The sequence below is a fragment of the Poecilia reticulata genome, chromosome 10, assembly GCF_904066995.2.
Source record: "Poecilia reticulata chromosome 10, P_reticulata-male-v2, whole genome shotgun sequence".
NCBI lineage: Eukaryota > Metazoa > Chordata > Actinopteri > Cyprinodontiformes > Poeciliidae > Poecilia > Poecilia reticulata.
This window is the reverse complement of record NC_088839.1, coordinates 19,575,695-19,592,721: the sequence shown is the minus strand read 5'-3', so window position 1 is coordinate 19,592,721 and position 17,027 is coordinate 19,575,695. Positions and strand designations below refer to the sequence as shown.

Below are 17,027 nucleotides of genomic sequence, written 5' to 3'. Positions count from 1 at the left end.
TGGTAAGAGTATTGGGAAGTTTTTTCATGGTCACACCCAACATAATCAATCCTGCTGCTCAACCTACAAATGTATTTCCTTATAAATGTGGCACCATTTAAATGGAAATAAACACATTTCTGTTGTTTAAGATTTACTACCAAGAAACATCAGTACAGCATATAAATAACCAACTAAACACAAATCACCTTAATATGTTTGCTAAGTTTAGGAAATTCTGTCCAACGATCCAGAAACAATCATTTTTATTGATCAGTATTAAAAACAAAATATTCCTGAGTGGTTGAACCATCAAAACCTTAAGAGTATCTGGAGAAAATTAATAAAACTGTGACAGTCTGAGAACTGATAAAGGAAGAACGGGTCACAATCGGTCAGGATCTGGTCAACATTTGATGCCCATTATTAAAAAACAAAGGTTGATGAATTGGATGATTTATTTCTACAAAAATCTTTGAAACCTATAAAATGTTTGTAATTAAACTTCAATATACTATAATAAGAATTTACAAAAATATCTAACTAGAAACTGTGAAGCTGGTGAAGAGCATATTTTCTGTCCTGAACGTGAAGCGTTGAGGTTCAGAACCTGGACAGCTCTTTGGACCGGACGACCGCGGCGGCGCTGTCTCTGGTGCTGAATCCTGCTTTTCATCTCCGAACGACGTTTGAGAAAAACAAAAACCTCAGCAGGTTTGGCTTCATTTATCAGGATCAAATGACTTTGTGGCAAAGAAACATCTCTAGAGCAGTTCATTATGACAGAGTTTTATTTTCAAATATCATCTTGTGTTTGGCAAAGGATAAATTTAAATGAGTTTTTCACTGAAAGTGCTCCAGCAAATGGCAACTAAAAGGAGGTTTATTTTCTTCTACATGAAATACAAGAAGTCACACACATGAACCTCAATTCTGTCACAAAATACTCAAATAAATAAGTAATACTTAACATTTCTGACAAATTAATGTCATGATTTTTTTCTTAAATAATTAGATGGTCATTTGTTTCAATCTACACGAGTGTCTTCTTTTTGGATATCAGCAAAGAGCCAGTTTTATTCCACCATCCACAGATCTGATTCTGCTCAGATGTTTAAATTTAGGTGCAAGAGCAAAACAAAGGTGATTCATTTTCAGGAGGAACTGTGCGTAACATTTTATTGCACTAAAACGTTAGGAATGTGACCCAAACACTCTGACTTGATAAGCTTTTAGGCAGGATAACAGTGACTTAGTGCAAACATCGGGAGCGCGCTGATCAGACATGCTATGCTGTTTACAATAACAAACACAGTAGTGAGATAAAAACTGTGACACTAAGCGTATATGATAAAAGTGCACAAAATGGGAAGCAACCATATAAACCTGAACCTACTATAATCTTCTCTCTGAAGTTCCAAACTCACTTTGGGGTTCAGGTATATAAATTTGACACTTTAGAAACGCTTTTCTTCTGGGGTTCTGAAGTGCTTTAGTACAAAACTGTTTAAAATACTCATTTATCAAAGGTAAACATCACTTACAGACATCCGGTGTCGCGGTAACGCATAGACCCACGAGGATGTGAAATCAAAAACGCGCGTTTGAGAAGACGGGACGGCGTCGGTGAAGGAGGAAAACAAATCAGGGAACTTGTCAGTGTTTTTCGGGGCGCGTTCGCTCCAGCTCTACAGCCGTTCGAAGCCGACGGAGCAGAGAAGGAAGATGGAGTAAAGCAGCAGGAGGCAGAGGCCCAGCCGGCGGTCCAACTTCCAGCGGTTCAGATGGACACACAGGACCTGAGGACGGACAGAGACAAGACTATAATGAGACAAATGATGCTGCACCGCACCGAGTTTAACCTCCAGAAAATCCAATCAGGTGTTTTTAGGCTCGGAGATAAAAACCGATAAAGTCAGAGTGACAGGAGAGGAAACACAGGAAATGATCTGAGATCAGACAGATTTACTCACAGTGAGTGTGACTGAGGCCAGCAGCAGGATGACAGAGTACACCAGGCCTTTACTGTTGATCGTAACCTTAAATATAGAAAAGTGCATATTGTTATTTACATTTTTAAACTATCCTTGTTGGTTATTTTTACAAAGTGTAACTTTAAATGAATCTATTTTACCAAAAAGCTTCACAAATTAGCATTTAAGATTTCATTTGTTTGAAGCAGCAAAAACGACTTAAATTAAATTAAATGTAGCTTAGTAACTTTTTTCTTACATCTGTTTCCTAATTTATGAAGATAAAAAAAATCTGCTTAGCTTGGGCATAATGTTGTCATTACGATGAGTAGCTAAAAGACAAGGTGCATCTGTGTCACATCATGTTGAAACATCATGTTGGATTATTGATTATTAGCTAAAGGTTATTGGAAATAACAGTTGTGGTTAAAATGACTAATTTCTTATTGTGGGATTTTTTTCCTAATGGAATAGAGAAAAAAATAAAATAAAATTTACAGCGTGAGCTTATGCTACTGCAAAAAAAGAGGAATTTATTTAACGACTTTTAACATCTTTTAGAGTGCCAATAAATTAAGATGGTGCTAAATGTTTACACATCCATCATGCAGATTGAGGTAAAATAGCAAAATACTAAAATGGAGATCAATTCTTGTCTTGTGTGTCTGTGCAAATGAAGCTAAGCGTATCTGTAAAAACATCTCGATATTTCAAAACCTCTGTGATTTATTAAGTGTGACTTTTCTTTTCCCTACAAAACAACGCAATTTGAAGTGGAGCCCTGAACAGACTGGAGCTTTACATGTGGGCTCTAAGCAGCAGCTAAAAACAACCACAGTCAAAGTTTTGGTTTCTTGTCTCCTTGCCAGGTGTAGTCCCAGTTTTAGCTGCGCACACAGACGATGTGAAAGGTGCATGCTGTCGCACCTACACACAGACAGCTGGAGTTACCACTGATCCATAGCTGACTATGAGAGTCCTCAGCGCCCAGGGGAAGCCCAGGCCCAGCAGCACGTCGAAGATATTACTCCCAATGGAGTTGGACACGGCCATGTCGCCCATCCCTGCAGAGTGTAAAACCACGCAACGAAAGGTTTAAAAAAAAAAACGTCAGCGACACAAAAGCTTAACAATCTGCAGGAAGATAATCATATCATCATCTCATGCCTTCAGGCATTTAGTTAACTGTCTACAACTGAAATTTTCTGTTCTGAAAATAATCTGGAAGCTTTTTTTTTTGTAAGGTTGTCGCAGAAATAATGTCTTTTTCTGCTACATAGTGACGATGAAGTTCCTGAAACGTTTGCTGCTGCGGACGACATCACACACCTTGCCTGGCGACAATGAGGCTGGCCATGCAGTCGGGAACGCTGGTGCCAGCTGCCAGGAACGTGATGCCCATGATGACATCCGGGATCCCGAGCGTGTAGCTGACTATGGTCACCTTCACACGGGGGAGAAGACGTTTGCTTACGACTGTACGACTTCACGACTTGCACGTGTGTGCATGTCGGTGTGCGTGTCATACCATCCAGACCATGAGGTAGGAGAAGAGAGCGATCCAGAGAGTGGAGGACAGGAAGGTGAGGAGGTACCAGCGCTCCCATCGCGGCTGGTTGCAGTCGGGGATGGTGCAGTGCAGCAGGAAGCTGAGAGGCCAGGACAGCAGCCACTTCAGTCGAACACACCAGCCATCTGCAGAGAGACGGAAAACAGCCACTCACTGTCCCCCCCATCGGCATCATTCATCTCCACTTCTAAATTATTTACACGGCACGGCCTAAATGTGTCTGCGAGCCTCTGCGTCATCTCCTTGTAATTAGCTTCCTCAGCCTTTAAAACCCGTAAAAAGCTGTGAAATATTAACAGAGGGCAAAGCAGGAAGTAGGTGTGGTTTCGCAGGACGCATTCAGGGTTCAAGTTGCATTTTCTAATGGAGATTATTAGTTGGAAGGCTGACAACATCCTGTCCCCTAAATCCTTTTCTCCACCCTCACTGCATCTCATATGTCTCATTTCTTCCTTTGTTGCAAATCAAGCGTAGGCGCTGTCACTCGCATATTGATTTGACTGAATGCAGATGCTCCTCCTTCCTCTAAATATACAATAAAAAGACAATCTGAGTTCCTACACACTACTGAAAGTCTGGAATTGTAATTCTGTTGAATGAAATGTGTAAATATATTTTTGTTCCCTATCTTGTTCTCTAAAAGGTCTCTAGAGTTAGGTCTTGAAACTGAGACAATAAAACATGAAAAACGTGTAGTCTAAAAACAAAATCAACTTTTTACGTTTTTTTTTTCCAAGTGCAAAATAGTCATAATAGTGAGCGTCGCTCCTTCACCCTGACGTTCCTTCCCTCGTTCGGGGGAGGGGGGTCGGGGGGGCGCCGATCTATGTTTTCGCATCCACCTGAATAATGTGTAGTTGCGCCACTGAGTGTACAAATAAAATAAACCACTGCGCTGCAGCCATTTCTCACTCACGTGGCAGGATGAAGGGCTTGAAAGGAGAGTTTTCTTCCTCCCCTTCCTCCTCATCCTCTTCTTCCTCTTCGTCCTCTTTCAGCTGAGCGCCCCCACCGGCCTCTCCCCCTGACTCCTTACCCCTCTCCATCTCTCCCTCCGCTGCCGCCCCGTTTTCTCTCCCCCAGTTCCCACCCGGATCCGACCCTTCCTCCCCCGGACATGCGCCCTCCTCTGGGCTCACCCGAGCTCGAATCAGCCTCTGCCTCTGTGGGAAAGCAACGCAAGATGAGAAACATGAGAAAGAGTCATTGCAATTATTTAATCTAAAGGGAAGCAGAAAATTAATTAACGAAGTGGCACATTCAGCTCGGTGATTTGTGAAGGTTGTGAACTCACTGAAAAAAAAACAACAAAGCTTTCTCATGCAAACATCTTAGAACAAGTTATTGGTGCAATAATCTGCCAGTGAAATTAGTACTTATTTTAAAATCAACATTAAGGAATTATTGACTTAAAACAAGCTTATATATTGCTGAACAGATATATAGTTTTGTCAGTTAGTTTTGTCTTATTTAAAGTGTGATATTTGCATTAGAAACTAGGCCACAAATATTTTGTAAGATATAATATTTTGTTTTTGCTGTAGTGAAAAGTCAACGTGATGCCATGTGTGGGCGGATGAACGGGGGACTTGTGGCGGGATGAAAAGGCGTCTTGCCTCTGAGAAGCTGAGCTGATGAGAGCGAAGGTTCGGCAGCTCATCCGCCGGCACCACGCCCGAGTCTTGACCGGCCACCACACACGAGTCTACGGACAGGAAAAGAGCCAAAGAGACGCAAATGTTTTGTTTTTCTCCATCCATCTGGAAGTTTTACAAAACCATAAACTTTAAAGTGTTTCAATGGAAATTTCTGTGGTAAAATCTGAAAATCGATACAAAAACCCCGTATTTGTATCCAGTCCCATGAAAGAATACTTTGCAAATTATATACATTTCAAGTCGCAACAAAGTATTTGAGATAATCTTAAGAGTACATTGGTGAACATTTTGAATAACACAAATGTAAATTCATCCAGTTGCAGCCTAATGTAGGTTTCCTCTGATTTCCACAGGCGGGCCATCCTTAAAAACATCGTCAGTTTGGAAAGTTCCACCAAATTGCACCCCCTAATTTTTTTCAGGAGGTTTAGACAAAAGTGGATTAAAATCAAATGCACGCCACACTTTTCAGATATTTCTTGTAAACATTTTTGCACTATACTATGTTGGACTGCCTCATGGAATCCAAGAAAAACATGCTGGAGTTTGCAAATGCAAACATGAAAAGGCTCACCAGGGAATGAAGTAGAATAAAGTTAAGACATCACTAAACTAAACTAAAAAAAAAGGACGGAGAAATAAAAGAGGTTCAGTTTTATTTTAGTCTCTGCCAAATCCACGGGGAAACAGAAATCTTTGCCTGGCCGCCTAATCTGTGCTACTGGGTCTTCTGAGCACTGCTCACACACTGAGGGAAGCTTTTGATGTCGATGAGAGCGTCACACACACGCGCACAAACACGTGCTGCTGCACCTGGCTTCAGCGGCACCATGTCATTTTCGCCGTCTCCGACGTTTCCGACGGCGGTCGTCCGCCGCAGACTGCTGAGACACGGCTGACCGTCCACGCTGCAGTGTCTCTCCACCAGGCAGCACAGGCTTCTGTTGAACCTGCACAACAGGAAACACACGAACGCTGCTTCCTCTGCTGGGAGTAAAGCGGGAGCCGACTCGGATCTGGAGCGTGAGGAGAAGAAACTCACTTCATGATGATTATGTAGATGCCGTACATGGAGATCAGGATGATGGTCTCCCACCTGAAACATTCAAACATATCTGTGGATCGGCTTTAAGAAACAACAGATTCCTCACTTAAAATGTTTAATTAGACTTACCACAGGACTTTTTCATCATAGATCACCTGTAAATACAATACAGACCTTTCATGTCTAACAGACGAAAAGTTGAAACTGTTTCCTGTTTGTTGGTTTCGGATCTTTCTGAGTTAGTTCCTGCTCAAAATCTTATGTTATTTCTTGCATTTTGGATGGTAAAAATGATTTGATTCCTTGCATTATTACAACACTGCTTTATATAGATAAGTCAACAGTAAGATTCCAATAATCTTTAACAATAACCAGATTTGTAGACAGAACAGAAGAATAAGCATCTAATGTTCATGTCAGACTCAGAAAGTTGAGTTTTTATATTTATCTAGTCAATCGGGGAGAAATAATACTAGCTTAATCATAATGGAATACAACTGAGTTTTAACAAAAAATAATATTTAAAGTAACATCAAATTCACTAAGACTCAGTGGTAATAGTAGAATATTGTCACCTTCCTAATACAATAGTAAAGTTATTTATCCCAAAATAAATCACCAACTATTTTTACAAAAAATATGATTTATGCAAAAAAAAAAAAAAAAAAATCTGTTTTGGCAAAAAACAACAACAAAAAAACTTAATTCCTTATTTTGATAAATAGCTGAATTTTAAAATGTACTTATTTTTTTGACATTTGAAATTACATGTAGATTTCAAAATGAAACTAAAACTGGAAATAAAATGTGAGGAAGAAAAAACATAGAGAAAAAGAAACAAAATAAAAGAAATGCATTAAATACATGTAACTACAATGAAGGAGTATTAGTCCCCCCCTTTGCAGTTGTGATATGGAAATAATAAAACTATATTATAGTTAAGACACACCTGTTCATTAGTTCACAAATTATTAATAGCTACTGGCACAATTAATCACATTTTGTTTAGCTAGGTTCCTATTATATTTTGGCACCATTGGAGCTCCATATTAAATGTCAGTCAAATGTAGATCTGTATTTTATTTGGTGGTGAAAAGGAAAAGAAGTTAAACACTTAATGTGGTTTCTCACCAGAATAAGCACCACTATGGACAGAATGTAAAAAACAGCATCACGAAACAGAGGCCACCAGCTCAGAGAGATGGGCTACGGGAAGAGAGAAGGGACACATTAAATGTTGTGTGGCGAGTGGGATTTACAATTAAAACCAGATATTTACATACGAAGTAGGAAAAAGACATTAAGACGGTCACTAGTGTTCTCTAACAAATCTTTAAATATTGCAGTTGTTTTTATTTAGAAAAATAAGAGTAAAAAATGCATTTAGCTTGTTAAAAATAATATTTCTATTCCACAGTTGTAAACTGTCTGTGTTGGTTTATCACCGAAAAAACCAAAACAAAATGCATTAAAAGTTTATGGTCGCAATGCAACGAAATGTAGAAACGTTCAGAGATATAAAAATGTTTGTGAGACTCTATATATTGCTGTGCCAAGAGCTGCTTCTAAAACAGGCTGCAGTCTGTTTAACTATGCATTGGTGGTAATAAATATAAAAGCCACACAAACCTGTCCAGAAAAGATGCCGCAGAGCCCAATAATGACCAGGATGTTAAAAACCGCTGATCCCACAATAGTCCCCACACCAACATCTCCCTTTGTGATGAACACGCCTGAAAGCAGAGTGAGTAAGCATTAATTCAGACAGTATGAACACCATCAATTCTCTCTAATACATATTAAAAACTAAATATATATATTCTATTTATCCTTCAGATACATTTTTTTTATATCCACTGACTGTGTGACCCTAACACAATGTTAGTTAGATTTGCTGGAATACTTGTATTTATAAAAGTCTAACTTTTTCAACACTTTAGAAAAAAAACTCATTCAATTAAACACACTGTTTCACAAATATGTTTTTCAACTTCATAAATGAGAGTTTTCACAAAAACACTGATGCGGTAGTTTCATAATACTATGAATCTGCTTCATTTGTTTGACTTTTACCCGTAAAATGGACCAGAGTTATTAGCATTAAAAATAATTACATGTGTTTTACAGGTAAAAAACAAACAAACAAAAAGGTCTTTCCAAGCATCTGGTGTTCATAGTTATGAAAGCCTTGGGACATTTTGTTCAGATGCCTCCACTGATTTAACATTTCGCAGCCCAAACTGGACTCAATGATAACTAAACTGGAACATGTCAGAGTCTAATCAAAACGGACCAATCAGAGAGGTGAAGAGTTCAGGGGCGGAGCTCCCAGCTGCCATGAAGGTTGCCCCGGCAACATCCTGACTGAGCTGGAGGTTCTGTTGGGAATAATGGAACAGTTTGACATTTTGATTTATAAGTGTTCATAAAAATACTACTTACTGAGGGAATTTTGAGTTCTTTGATTGGTTTTTGACAAAACTACTTCTCAGAACAAAGCATACGGTTTGAATTTCAAGACACAGTTCTGAAGTTCATCTTTCTACCTCTGATACTTTTTCCAATGATGGCACAAAGTAAACATCACACACAATGGCCAGAGCATGAAACATGTAGATCGCCTATTAAGAAAAGAAGAGAGATGATCAAAAGCAATTTATTATTTTAGAGAAAGAAAACAGGTTTGTATTTTCAGTCTGCCTCTGAGTTGATACTCACACAAAGAACATGCAGGAGCACGGCTCCCTGTCTCCTCTGAGCCAGAGTAAAGATGTCCTCTGGGAATTCATGTATAGCTGGAAGAAGATGAAGAATATGGATATGAATATAACTAAACTAAAGACATCTGAAGAAGAGGAGAATCATACAAAAATTGCAGATTAGTCGATCATAGGAGATGACATGAGTGGAAACCAGCCATAATAACTGCCTAGACAAAAACAATATAAACTGTTTGTAGTTTTATTCTGAGTTTTATTTCATGTTGTTGCAGTTTTTCTGACCAGGTTACGTTTTTTTCTTTCTTCTTTCTAAAATAACACAGCAGCATCCCACAGGCTCTTGTTTTCTCCAGAAAAAAAGCTGCTTCATGTGGTTCTTGAAAAAAACCAGAGAAACAAATTCTAATGTTTACGATTTCATTTGGTTCATTGAAAGCATCCACTCACTGTCTCTGTAATACCGACAAAGAACCCACGCTGAGAGAACATATGTGAGCTCTGAATCCTGCAAGAACATCTTTTTTGAGGGAAGCAAAAGCAATCATCCAAGAAGCTTTATGCCAGATTTTTTTTTTCTTAATTTACTAGTGAGTCAAGATTGATAAAAATCTCCACTAAAGATAAGGATTGACAGCATCTAAGCAAAGAAACTATTACTAAAGTGAGATAAATCCTGAGGTTATGATTTCTATTGGACACTGTCTTCACAAAGTAAACTTCATCATCGATAGCAAAACACTGCAGCCTGTTCATTTCAATAAACCTAAAAGAAAGGTAACTTAAGGAAAGGAAAACACTCATTAAACAGGACGAAATCTGTGCCGCCATCTGCTGCGACCGACTGATGAAAACAGAAGTGGTGGTTTCATGCTCCTGATCTATCCTCTGGTCCACACAGCACACAAGCATCAGTAATTACCAAGAGTCTGTAAACATAACCCCCATTTTTGATTATAGTTCTCTTGGGGCACCTCTGCCTGCAGGGCTACCTACATGGTGCAAAGTTTGCGTTCAGCTAAGGCTGGCTATGGTAAATGTACTTTAATTCTAACTTCCTTTGAGAATTTAGAAAGATATCCAAACTCTAAATAGTTTGGATTTTTTTTTTTCACTTGTCAAAACACAGCAAAATGAAGAAACTAAAAATGACTCTCAAATAAAAGTGATCACTTTTGTGCGTCTGCTGCTGAATAAACCAAAGAGCCAACCAGCTCCAGTGACAGACAGGCTTGCTACAATCAGCAGATCATCACGACGGTGTGGGCACTTTGAACTACAACAGAGAAGCACGCAACATCCGACCACAAATTCAGCATTCAGTTTCCTAGCAACTGGGTCCCTCAAAGGCCTGGCCGTGTTCAAACATCTAGATGTGCAGAGTTGGAGGAAATGAAGACCGAACAGGGAGGCACATCAAGCAGACATGAATGAAACACCATTAATAGAGATGAGACGCCACACCTTCACTCTCAATTAACAAAACAAATGCACGTCAACAGCAGTAAATTCTCTGCATAATTATGGTTGCAAATGTAAAGTCCAACATGAAACGGGACAGCAGAAGAGGCAGGGAAGTCTCACCAGATCTGGAAATGCTGCCATTGTGGTTGTCTTCTGTTTGCTGAACGAGTTCTCTTTTAGAGAAGTGCCTGCCAGTCTCCCCAGTTTGGCCCTGAAAACCTAATATAAAGCAGATAACCACATGCTCCTGGGATGAAGTTTAAATTAAATGTAATTTCACAAAACTCCTATTCTCGTTCGAATGCAATTGGTGCGTTTGAACGAGAAGACACCACATTCTTAGAGCACCTGTAATTTCAGAGAGGTGGAAGACCCAGACAGCTGCGAGCAGACCCGCCGCGCCGACACACAGCCGGGGGAGGAGCAGCGTCTGCCTCGGTCTCCGCGGAGCCTTCATCCCGCCAGCAGCGGCTGCTCTTCCGGCTCTCCGATCAGAACATGCCGCCGCCGCCGCAGAGGGTCCCCTCCTCTTCCGAACCGGATTTAACTGGTCTGTTGCTCTCCGGCTCCGATTTGTCGTTCCTCAGCGATTCCGTGTCGGAGCTCCATCAGAGTGACAGGAGGCGAAGCGGCCCGTCATCAGCATCCAGCGGCGGCCAAGTTAGGATGCGGCGGACACGAGCAGCTGATGAATCACCAGCAAGCGTCTATTTATAAACATCCCCCGACTCGGATCGTCTCAGCATCCACTCTGCTCCAAATGGGATCCAGTTTGTGGTCCTCCCCCACCGGGAGGGGGTGATTTCCCTCAGAGCAGAGCTCCTTCAGCTCAGCTGGGTGGGTCAACCATGAGGGGAAAAGCTCTTAATGCACCAATCAGCATGGCTGAAGTGGGATTAATATCATGAATGAAGACTAGGACTAATTTCCAGAGTTCAAAAAAATTGACTCTTACTTTGTAAATAATGGCTTGGTCCATGAGAGCTCTTCATTCAATATACACTAAGTCATGAAAATATCAATGAACTAATAGTCAATTCAGAAAGTGAAACTCATATGAAGATTCATTAAATACGGTGTTATAGTTCAAGTATTCCTTCATAATTACGGTTTACAGCTAAACTAAATCTCCCAATTCAATTCCTCAGAAAATTTAAGCCATCACCTAAGACGAATTAAGAAAAAAAGTATTTTCATGTACAGTACACCCGGGGCTCCTTTTGAATGAATTACTGCATCAGTGCGGCGTGGCATGGAGGCAACCAGCCTGTGGCTCTGCTGAGGTGTCATGGCTGCTTTGTTGGGTCGGGTTTCTCTTCACAGATTCTCTGTGGGGTTTAGGTCAGCAGTCACTAAAATCAGGTACAGGTACTTTTGAATTTGAACCATTAATCAACACTAATCAATCTGCTCCAGCCTTCTTCTTAGTAATCCTCTCAAACCTGAACTCATCCCTGCTGCTTGTTTCCCATCTCACTTTTTCCTTCTGCACAACTTTCCATTGATATTCTTGGATTTATCACTCAGCGAACAACCTGCTTCTTTACCAGTGATCTGAGCATTGTGGAGAGTCAGCAGTCTCCCCAATCACTGCTCATTGTCGTAGGCCGCGGCATAACCAGCTTAACAAGACGCTCAAACTGAAGTGGCCACTTTGCAACTTTACTTTTGTGTAAATATAGCATAGCATACATGTACAGAGGTTCTTCAAGTTAAAATTCCTGCAGTTTAATAAAACTACAAACAATCAAATCTCAAACTTGGAACAGGTTAAACGGGAGGTAATGCCTCATATTGGACGCTGACGTAGGGCGGCAACATTATCAAACTGTTGCTGAAAAAGTTGCCAGCGTTTCGAACCCAGCAGCCACAAACTATAAAGAGCAAAACACACACGCTGACGATACACAGCATGATCAGCTTCCGGATGGTGGCCCTCAAGATAACAGCACAGCTGCTCCCACTATCAGGAGAGAGATAAAGACACAAAACAATTACATACAAGAACTAAACACCTGCGAAAGGTTGGATACAGAACAAACGTATTGGTTATGTTTGCAAGCTAACGTACCGTTTGGGCTGGAGTCCAGTTGCAAGAGGGGAAGGTACCAGCTGCTCCTTCTCACCAGTGTTTATCTGCAGATACAACACAACACCAGGCTCATGTCTTCTACTTCATTCACACAGGACTTTCTGAAAAAACACAGCTTGAATGTGGCGCACTCTTGTGGCTACTGCTGGTAATACAGAAAACGAAATCACAGTTGATGAACCGCACTCTGTAAATTACATGGAAGTATTTTCAGTCTGGAGAATGTAATAAATCATTATTATTCATCAAATATTGGTCGCATCAAGACTCGTTTTTTTGCAAAATTCATAACAAAACTTTGAGTATCTTACACTGCTGTCCAGATCAGATGCCACAGAGATCGGCTCCATGGCGTCATGGCAGAAATTCATTCCAGCAGATAAGAGCTGCTGGATTTCCTCAGCTATGGACAGGTGAGGACTGGGTTGTCCCTCCTCCTCTCTCATCGCCTCAGTCACAGCAGCACTGACAACAAACAGCAGCACGTCTCAGAGAGAGGAACCTGTCCTGTGCGAATCCTGTGAATGTTAAGGATCTGAATGGCAGGGTTACAATGAAGCCTCGTCTCGTCTCTCCTCCAGCTGGTGGATCAGCTCCTGCTTCGTCAGCCTGAGGTCCTGCAGAACAGAAACGTCCAACAACCAGACTGTGTTATGCTCAGCTTTTCCCAGATTATGAACACCCTGTGTGAAGCAAAACTGCTTTCGTTTAAAACTGTAATGGTTGTAAACATAATTGCCTTTATGACTTCTGAATATTCCTCCACGGTTTCCTCCAGGTGCTTTAACTGCAAGCTTTTCTGTCCAACAAACACATAGTTAAAAATCCATATTAAGAGATGAATAATAGAGAACTGCAAACATTAATATGCATGATTTCTATTTCATAGCCTGACTCTGGTTTCTGTGCCCCTACCTGATGAATCAGCTCATCCCTTCGCTGCAGCTGTATTTGAACTTCCTCCACCAAAATCTGACACCACACGACAAAGAGTTGAAGTCCATTTGTCCATTTAATAAAACGTGTGAATCTTATTAAATATTTGCAAAAGTAAATGCATGTCTTTGTTGTGATGCATTCCAATAAAGACAGATTGAAGTTTGTGGTTGCCACAAGATAAAATGTAACTTGCATTAAAGGGAGTGAGTAATAAAATAACAAATCACTGTGGCTTAGATTGAAGGCATTTCATTACCTATAACACACACATTACAAATTTCCATCAAAAATCAATTGGCAAAACAACAACAACAACAAAAAACTGTTTGAGAAGATCTGGGAAAAAATCAAAACCAAAACACTGATTTCAAAATATATAGAGAGACAAACTAATTGTTGAGTTACCTCAAGGCTTTCAAATTCAGTCCTGAGCTTGTTTAAAGCGATCTTGTCTTGCTCTTGCTCTTGTTTAAGGTTCTTTATCTGAAAAGGATGGAAACATCTTAAAATGAAAACTTCAGTTTGAGGAACCTTGAATTGGAGAACGTGAAAGCCAACCTATGCATTTTAAGTAATTTTTTAAAGAAATAATGCCCACTTTTTAATTTTTTTTATAGAGATGCGTTATCAAACACTGCTGATTAATCTGAACAGCAAAATAATATAGCTACCTTGACGATTAGCTCCTTATTTTCTTCCTGCACCTTTAATGTTTCCTTCTCCTGCAAAACAACACCATCTATCAGATAGAAGTGATGATGACTAGAAAAGCAACCTACAGTATCTATGCATTTAATCCATATTTACATTTATTGCAGGTATGGAAATAATTCTGATGTTAACGCACCAAATCCTGAAACTTCTTTTCACAGATTTTATTTTCATCAAGGGCATCGGGCAACAGAGGCCCACAAGGTTCAACTTCAACCTGCTGAAGTTCACTGAAGATCCTCTCCAGGCTGCAGACACAGAGGAGCAAAAGAGGAAAATGAGATCCTTCACCGCGGCGACTAAGGAAGTCATTGGGTCAGCATTTGTGGTGGTTAAACTCTAAAAGACAGTTTAAGTCAAAGAAGACAGACAGCATGATGCACTCACTCTTTCACTTGTTTCCTGAGGCTGGCATTCTCTGAGCGCAGCACTGCCATGTCGTCGTCTGCAACTTCCAGCCAGTGCCTCATCTCAGTGTTCAGTTCCCTCAGCTGACTCTGGCTGTAATCCAGCTCAGCTATTTTCTCCAGCATATCCATTCGGGATCTTTACAAGACAAAATGTTATAGGTTGAGTGATCATTTAATTAAACCTGTGTGTGTGTGCATAGAGGTTTTTGCTTATTGAGCGTTACACACGTAGTTTCCTCTGTAATATCCATCGGGGTGGCCAAGTACTCCCCTGTGCTGCAAAAACACATCAATAAAGTGATGAGAACGAAATTCTCACAGCACCAGTTTTAATGTATCCACATTTTACAGGAAGCAAAAAAAAAGAAGAAGAAAAAAGAAGAAAAAAAAGCCAACACTGACATATAGGAAGTAAAGTTAAATCAACAATGGGAAAGTATTTTATTCTAGAAAAAATAGTCAGAATAAAATACTACAACTTTATAATGAATAAAGGTTTAGAGTCTCACTTTGAAGGCATCTGCATCCGGTAAATCTAAGACTCATATGAACAGGCCTTTATTTATAAGGATGTACCATTCCACATTTTTTACTCCCCAACTTTCTTATGAGTCTTCCACACTTCAGCTGGAGTCTTCCACACTTCAGATTAGCTCAAGGACCATACAAAAAGAGCTTCGTGGAATGCCTCCTAGCTTTACATCACAAAGTGTAATTCAATAGGTACACAAAGGTGTTGAACCAGTGGACTCTAGAACGGCAGAGATGTTCTGTGGAGTGATGAATCCTCCTCTGGGAATCTGGTTTGGGTGTGGCATTGGCCAGGAGAACGGCTTTTAACTGAGAGTAATGTGAGAAATGAACTTAGTCACATAGACTATTAGGGTGTGGGGCTGTTTTTCAGGAATTAGGCCTGGCTCCTTTGTTTCTGTGAAAGGACATTTTAAAGCTTCCAGCTTAGCAAAAAATATTCTTTCTCATAACTTTGTGGAAACAGTGCGTGGATGCCCCCTGGGTCATGTTTGAACATAATGGTTACAAATGGAAAAAAATTACTTTCCTCCAAAGGATTATCCGAGATTCCTTAGAGATAAAGGCTTGGTCATCTGGGACGGACTCAGAGCTGCTGCTTCTTCACATCAAGAGGAACCAATTGGGGAGCAGAGGTTTAATAAATAAACCTCTCTTAATCTCATTATTATGGCAAATAGGCATAATTTAGGTATTTCTAGTCGACCTAAAAATAAGATAAGTTTGGTGGATGTGGCTCTGGTTTCAACTATTTGTATAAGCAGACAAGAAAAATATCTTTATCAACTGATTAGATCGAAAGAGTTAAACCCCCTGCGGATGATTGTTAAAACTTAAATGAAAAAGAAAACTGTGATTATAATGTTAATTAACTTTATTGAGTATTTCAAAAAACTTTTTTTTTCCAAATTAAAAAAACCAAACACTTATAACCTTTATAACACAAGACATAATTAAAAATAAACTAAACCCCGCATTTATTACAATATCGTAGATAAGCTGTTGTATTTAGGCTAACTTTAAAAACGTTAACTACGGGTAATCTAACTAACGGATGCTAAAATTGTCAAAACAATAAGCTAAAATGCAAAGGCTTTGTTCCAGTTTGGCGATAAATCTTTCAACATCCTTCATCTAAACTCCGTGGGTAAGCTAAAGAAAGGGAAACCGATGTTTTATACAGTTCACAGCCATTATTCACAGGTCAGTAATGGAGTCGGAACGTTAGCGACAGTTGAGACGGCGACCTGAAGACGACAGACGGTTCTGTTAGCTTCAGATACGCAAATTTTAAATTGGCTGTGAATTTACGTCTGTACACGACTCTAGTTCATAATGTCCCACTAATAAACTGTTAACAGTTAAATAAATAAGAATTGTGGAAAAAAAAAATCTTACCAACAAGATCCTAGAAGCAACAGGTGTGGCAGTTGTCAAGAACTTCTCCAATGGCGGCCGTTGAAAGTCGGACTTCTTCCGTTCTGCACACCGATACTCAATAAGCTCAATTTAAATCAATTTTTTTCTACAGTAAAGTGTACAGGGACACTGCAAGAATATAATTTTTTTTTAGTTTTAGCTACTTTGTGCTGGGTTTTTTTTATTTTGTGTCTCTTAATTTTTGTTTTATTCCCTCAATTTCCTTAAGGTTCTCTAAAGGTTAGAAAACCAGTAGCCTTTGGGACATTCCCTAAATGTTCTTTGTAGGTTGTTGTAAAAGTTTTAAGGGAAACTACCTGAGAAAGTTAGTGTTTATGTGGAAACTGACTTTTTTGAGAGCATTCTTTAAAGATTCCCTGAAAGCTACACTGTAATAGTTGATGACATTTAGGCAAGTTTTAGAGAAAAGTCCCTGATAGTTTCTAGAAAATGGTTTAAACTGGCCTTCTCAGATCAAGACCATTCTTGAAAGGTTCTCTGAAGGGTATAAAATTAGTA

General features: G+C 39.7%; 2 protein-coding genes across 4 annotated transcripts; both read right to left on the bottom strand.

Moving 5' to 3' along the window:
• Nucleotides 1–752: 752 nt before the first annotated feature.
• LOC103471415 (sodium/potassium/calcium exchanger 3-like) lies at nt 753–11,274 on the bottom strand. 3 transcript variants are annotated; one of them, XM_008420399.3, is made up of 17 exons: nt 10,755–11,274; nt 10,527–10,625; nt 8,944–9,020; nt 8,772–8,846; nt 8,519–8,603; nt 7,855–7,958; nt 7,357–7,431; nt 6,355–6,380; nt 6,223–6,276; nt 5,994–6,130; nt 5,139–5,227; nt 4,439–4,685; nt 3,481–3,647; nt 3,282–3,396; nt 2,884–3,016; nt 1,953–2,018; nt 753–1,778 (listed from the first exon to the last, which is right to left on the bottom strand). In XM_008420399.3, exons 1-17 carry the CDS (start codon nt 10,861–10,863, stop codon nt 1,760–1,762), a joined length of 1,677 nt encoding a protein of 558 aa, XP_008418621.2. In that variant the 5' UTR covers nt 10,864–11,274; the 3' UTR covers nt 753–1,759. The 3 variants fall into 3 exon arrangements, with proteins under 3 accessions (XP_008418621.2, XP_008418620.2, XP_008418622.2); XM_008420398.3 differs by having other exon boundaries at nt 2,904–3,016; nt 10,755–11,272; XM_008420400.3 differs by lacking the exon at nt 753–1,778 and having other exon boundaries at nt 2,880–3,016.
• A 773-nt stretch (nt 11,275–12,047) lies between these two features.
• On the bottom strand, nt 12,048–16,705 carry LOC103471414 (uncharacterized). Its single transcript, XM_008420397.3, has 12 exons — nt 16,488–16,705; nt 14,787–14,834; nt 14,536–14,694; nt 14,285–14,396; nt 14,109–14,159; nt 13,843–13,920; nt 13,414–13,470; nt 13,238–13,297; nt 13,051–13,115; nt 12,810–12,963; nt 12,478–12,542; nt 12,048–12,369 (listed from the first exon to the last, which is right to left on the bottom strand). The coding sequence occupies exons 2-12, from the start codon at nt 14,807–14,809 to the stop codon at nt 12,177–12,179; spliced, it is 1,017 nt and encodes a 338-aa protein (XP_008418619.1). The 5' UTR covers nt 14,810–14,834; nt 16,488–16,705; the 3' UTR covers nt 12,048–12,176.
• Nucleotides 16,706–17,027: the final 322 nt, after the last annotated feature.

Bases quoted from the DNA above. Each gene is read 5' to 3' on its own strand.
- LOC103471414 (XM_008420397.3), bottom strand. From the start codon at position 14,809: ATGGATATTACAGAGGAAACTAC. The intron at 13,921-14,108 runs GTAGCTATATTA...CATCCTTTTCAG, and splicing joins ATAAGGAGCTAATCGTCAAG to ATAAAGAACCTTAAACAAGA. The intron at 13,298-13,413 runs GTAGGGGCACAG...TTTGTTGGACAG, and splicing joins GGGATGAGCTGATTCATCAG to AAAAGCTTGCAGTTAAAGCA.
- LOC103471415 (XM_008420398.3), bottom strand. From the start codon at position 10,863: ATGAAGGCTCCGCGGAGACCGAGGCAGACGCTGCTCCTCCCCCGGCTG. The intron at 8,604-8,771 runs GTAGAAAGATGA...TATTCCCAACAG, and splicing joins CATTGGAAAAAGTATCAGAG to AACCTCCAGCTCAGTCAGGA. The intron at 6,381-7,356 runs GTGAGAAACCAC...TTGTATTTACAG, and splicing joins CCATAGTGGTGCTTATTCTG to GTGATCTATGATGAAAAAGT.